General features: G+C 39.2%; 1 protein-coding gene across 1 annotated transcript; it reads right to left on the minus strand.

Moving 5' to 3' along the window:
- Window positions 1-337: 337 nt before the first annotated feature.
- On the minus strand, window positions 338-3392 carry LOC112239498 (phosducin-like protein 3). The gene is made up of 6 exons (XM_024407949.2): window positions 3239-3392; window positions 2230-2362; window positions 1922-2012; window positions 1555-1698; window positions 1015-1223; window positions 338-859 (listed from the first exon to the last, which is right to left on the minus strand). The coding sequence occupies exons 1-6, from the start codon at window positions 3242-3244 to the stop codon at window positions 717-719; spliced, it is 726 nt and encodes a 241-aa protein (XP_024263717.1). The 5' UTR covers window positions 3245-3392; the 3' UTR covers window positions 338-716.
- Between the last annotated feature and the right edge of the window lie 1258 nt (window positions 3393-4650).

A 4650-nucleotide genomic window follows, 5' to 3' on the forward strand; every position in this document is an offset into this window, starting at 1 on the left:
CCTATTACACAGAAGCTCCGGGATCTCACTGAAGGTGTGATGTAAAAATCCGACTGTGGAATAACTTGAAGGCAGACACCAGCAAGCTGCATACCCCTGAACACAAAATGGTGGACAGACAGAAACAGCATTCTCAGCTCTCGCTGGACTTGATATTTTTGAGAAATAAATTAAGATAAATGTGACTGCATTGCAGAATGTAAAGTGTCTTCCTGATTACCAGAAATATGTTGTGATTTAAAATTAGGTGGCAATTACACATACAAGCATTAAGTACATCGCTATCAGAACAGTGAACATACACAAGAGTCAAATATAGCCAAAGCAGGCCTTCATGTGATGGTTACACAGATCACAACGAACACTTTATTTTAAAAACTGTCAACTGTGATTATGGCATGGGTGAATGGCTACTTACATTTCATTTTACAATTAGATGTATACATTTATATTGTCATATTATAAAACGTATATGCAAAAAAAGGACAATATTCAACCAAAGGTTCTGTAGAAACCCTATTGAAGAGTCTGATCTGATTTAGGAGAATGATCACTTAACACAAGAGATCCTTTAACCGGAAAGGCATAGAACCGACGGAGCCTCTCTGCGGTAAGCATAGGAAGAGGTGTGCATTTTAATACATCACCACAGGAGAAAGCCATCCCCATTCAGGGACCGTGGAGCATTTGATTAATGTTATTTGGAGGTTAGGGGGCTAGTTCTCTTCTGAGTCACTGTCTTTCCGTGTGGGGAGAGTGGATCGAATCGACGACATCAGCTTGTCTTCAATCTGCTTCTTGGGGTTTTCTTCCAGGTCTGTCTTGACAGCGCCAGATTCCGATAACCTCCACTCCAGCTCTGAGGATGATAGGATAATGGATAGTTTAATATCTAAAAGATTGTCACTAATAAAACAAATAAAACTGAGGGTGTTATGCTAGATTTCATATCATGTAACTAATACCATCCTAACTTAGTATAAATAAAAAGTCCTTCTTGAGAGTATAGCTTACCTTCAACTTTGAGGTTCATGCCTCCGAAGACCAGAGGCCCGATGTACTGTGCCTTCATCTCTCCCTCGTGGTAGACAAAGATTGTGGGCAGGTTGCGGTCAGGGTAGTTGGGGATGCAGGTGGTGGAGATGGACTTGAGGAACTTGGTCTGGGGGAACTTCCTGGCCAGCTCTGACAGATGCTGGTTTATCAGGGTACACAGAGGTACTCTGGGAGGACAGAAGATTAGAACAGGACATGTTAGAGAGAACAGATGTCACAATGAGTAAATTAGTTAAATCAGATATTTTGGTAGATAGGTCTATTCAGAGCAAATTGAAAAATGCACCACTAAATCAGGCTTAGGCTAAATGAAAACCTTGAAATCATGATTTTCAAATAAGGTCTTGGTCATCAATGTTTTCACATATTTTTGGTTTATCAGATCTTGTCAAAAATCAAACATCACTTTTTGAGAGGATGAATTGGTGTGCTCAACTGCAACCCTTAGAGAGAGAGAGAGAGAGAGAGAGAGAGGGTAGAGAATGGCAGAAGACTCACCCCTGTTTGTAGAGATGGAGCACAACCCAGATTCCCTCTCCAGCTTTGTTCACCTCCTTGATGTAGTCCTGCCCAGATATCTCCACTACTTCACCGAAGCAATTCTTTATCTGGGTGGCTTTCCATTCTGCAAGCCTCTTCTGTCTGGTAAGAGGGAAATGCAGAGGGTGTAAAGAAAGGTAGGCTAATCAGAAAGATCAGTTTTAGGGTGCTGAAAAACATCTGCCCAATGGGACAAACAATCACAGAACAGGGTCAACTTGCCCGATTGCTCAGCTCACATGCCCCAGGCAATAGGGAAGCCATTCATTCTTATCAACCCCTGTTGTATGTACCATCTAAGTGATGCTTTGAAGAGATCACTGACCTGTACATCTCGATGGCGGCCTCGTCCTCTTCACTGAAGTCATCCTCGTTCTCATCCAGCTCGTTCAGAGTCATGCTCTCATAGGTTTTCACTGGTCACAAAACACCATATGCGTCACAAGTTTTTTTTTTAAAGTACAATTTAAGCTATTAAAACAACATTTGTTGCTCTTAAATGTTGGCCAAGAATCAGCCTTCCTAAACCATGTCCTGTTAGTTAAGAATAACATCAGAATTTGTTTGCCCTAGATCAGTTCAGTAGAAACTTAGTCCCATAGAAGTAGCCAACTAGAACTCGCCATCTCTTACCAACAGATGACTGCTCAAGAACTATCTGCTTCTCTAGAGCTTCCTCCTCAACCTCATCCTGAGTTCTCTCCTTGGGAGGAAGGACCCCCTTCTTTCTCAGGATGTCATTCCACTCTGTATCTGCATTAGGGTCCTGAGAAATAAGAGATCATGTTGGAATTTTATTGTAACTTGGCTGTTTGCCATTCTGTACCACCACAGAGTTAAAAACACAACATTTATATAGCTAGGCCCTTTGGTATTACTGCTAGCGAACATTACCTAATGTTTAGCCATCTAGTTAGCCAACATTTAGCTCTCAAACTCTAAGCATTCTGCATTCTCCCTACAGTTTAGTCATTAGCTTTGCCCCCGACTGGCTCATGTGAACTACAATCAGGACACTATGTTTTAACTATTAGAAACGTAAATCATCAGTGGCGATATGGCTTTCGAACCATGGCCCTTATCTTTAAATCAGCGAGAAAAATAATAATAATTCTGATAAACTGCTACAGTAAAAGTGTATCATTTTTTTCACAGATCCATACTGCTAGAGATGCCTCCATCAGACGAAACTACATTTCCCGAGTTAACTTACATACAGGTGTTCGAGCACGCTAGATCACTAATTATCACAGATGGTCCGTGATCGTAAACAAGCGCTGCAACATGGATATATCGCCATGTGGGAACAGTAACAGTGTGTGTATTCATGTAACATTTTGGTTTTTAGAAAATTAATTATCGCTGATATGATATGCATCAAAAACCGTACCGCAAGAGACGCGTGTTAATGTTCAGATTGAGCGTTGGGGCTCTTAACAAAACGTCCCTGTACAGAAGACGCCTTCCTCCAACAATTACTTTATGTAACGTTATAGTGGAACTGGGAGTCATGATCAAGGGTTAAATAACGTTATGTGCCAATCGAGGTGGCGTGCGAACAGAATCCTATTAATCGAAACATCGGCTATGTCCTTCATACGATCAGAGTTATAGCTAGAAAAAGTTATCGAAGTTTACCAACCTGCATTTTTTTTAACCGTTCAAAACAGACGCTGAAAACACCACTGCTCTTCCCAGACACGGAAATAGAAGGACCTCACCCATATTTATTCCGGAGTAAAACAAGATCTTTAATGTGACAAAACTTAAATACTTGTCAGATATCTCAAATATAGAATCGTTACAAAATAATTTATTTTCTGAGGACAAATCTATTCTATCACCTGTTTTATATGTATTATTATCATAAACCTGGCTAGGGCAAGACATTCAAGGGACAATAATAAAGGTTGCACCAATATCCGGTTTAGGTCCTGTATGTCTATATTAGGAGTGGGAAAGCTGTACTACATTCCATGTGTGGCATCTGATTGAGACAACAGCTGCACCTGAAAATCACACTGCTGTGCTGTCAGTGTCTGGGTTGACCATAGATTTATGGGGGTTGCATAGAGGTCCAAACATCTCTGAAAATTGTTGGCCTGTTTTTTGGTGTGTAGATATGCTTCAATATGATATCCTTATACTGTATTTGTTTATTTTCAATGTAGTTATGATGACTATAGCAAGTATAGACGACGCAATTATGAATCATATACTTAGGTACATTTTCTACTGTGCAAATATATTTTCAAATCCTTTATTATGGGTATGGTTATAAATCTTTATGTCAGTCTTGATCTTGTGAAACTCAATGAGATTGCTTCTCTAAATTATGATAATTTCCTTAATTTCAGTGTTACTCTACACCTGTTGTTTACAAAGCATGTGACAAATAACATTTGATTTGAATAAAGTATTTTATGATAGGGGCCTTTGACAACTCTGACCTCGTGTGTTTATTCTAATCAAATCAACCATAGTTTAAAACAGACATCATAATGAAATCCTGTATTTGTTATTTGTTGATTACATGTCAAGCATGCATGTTGCAACCTCTATTTTACCACAGAAGTAGGCTATAGGGATGGGTATATACGTCCATATAGAACATTATGTAAATTGTTATATTGTCTAGACTCTATAGGTACTTTATCATTGAAAAGCAAAGTGACCATGTTACCGACATGGCATTGATGTCATTACATTAATATGGGGTATGATCAAAGACTATGACATTTAAAACTATAATATAAAGCGAAAGCAAACAAATATTCTGTCATTGTAAGCATAATGCAGCATTGAGATAATAGGTGCTGTACATCATCTTCTGACGTATTTTTTGCACACATCAGACAGCATATGGCACATGACTAAACCCCTTTACTATGGGCAAACAATGTGTTTACAATCCAATTATATTCCCAGATTTAGTTGTGTATGATGTTCAATGAATAGGCTACTACTGCATAATAACTATTCACAAAGCAAAGGGACGGTGAAATTAAACTTCCTCGCTTTCGCCGGAACTATGGGAAGGATGTTGGGAAGGAA

The sequence above is a fragment of the Oncorhynchus tshawytscha genome, linkage group LG03 (assembly GCF_018296145.1).
Source record: "Oncorhynchus tshawytscha isolate Ot180627B linkage group LG03, Otsh_v2.0, whole genome shotgun sequence".
Lineage (NCBI taxonomy): Eukaryota > Metazoa > Chordata > Actinopteri > Salmoniformes > Salmonidae > Oncorhynchus > Oncorhynchus tshawytscha.

Excerpts from the sequence above, each read along its gene's own strand:
- LOC112239498 (XM_024407949.2), bottom strand. Across the intron at positions 2,013-2,229 it reads TCTTGAGCAGTCATCTGTTG|TGAAAACCTATGAGAGCATG; the intron begins GTAAGAGATGGC and ends TTTTGTGACCAG. Across the intron at positions 1,699-1,921 it reads GCCGCCATCGAGATGTACAG|ACAGAAGAGGCTTGCAGAAT; the intron begins GTCAGTGATCTC and ends CCCTCTTACCAG.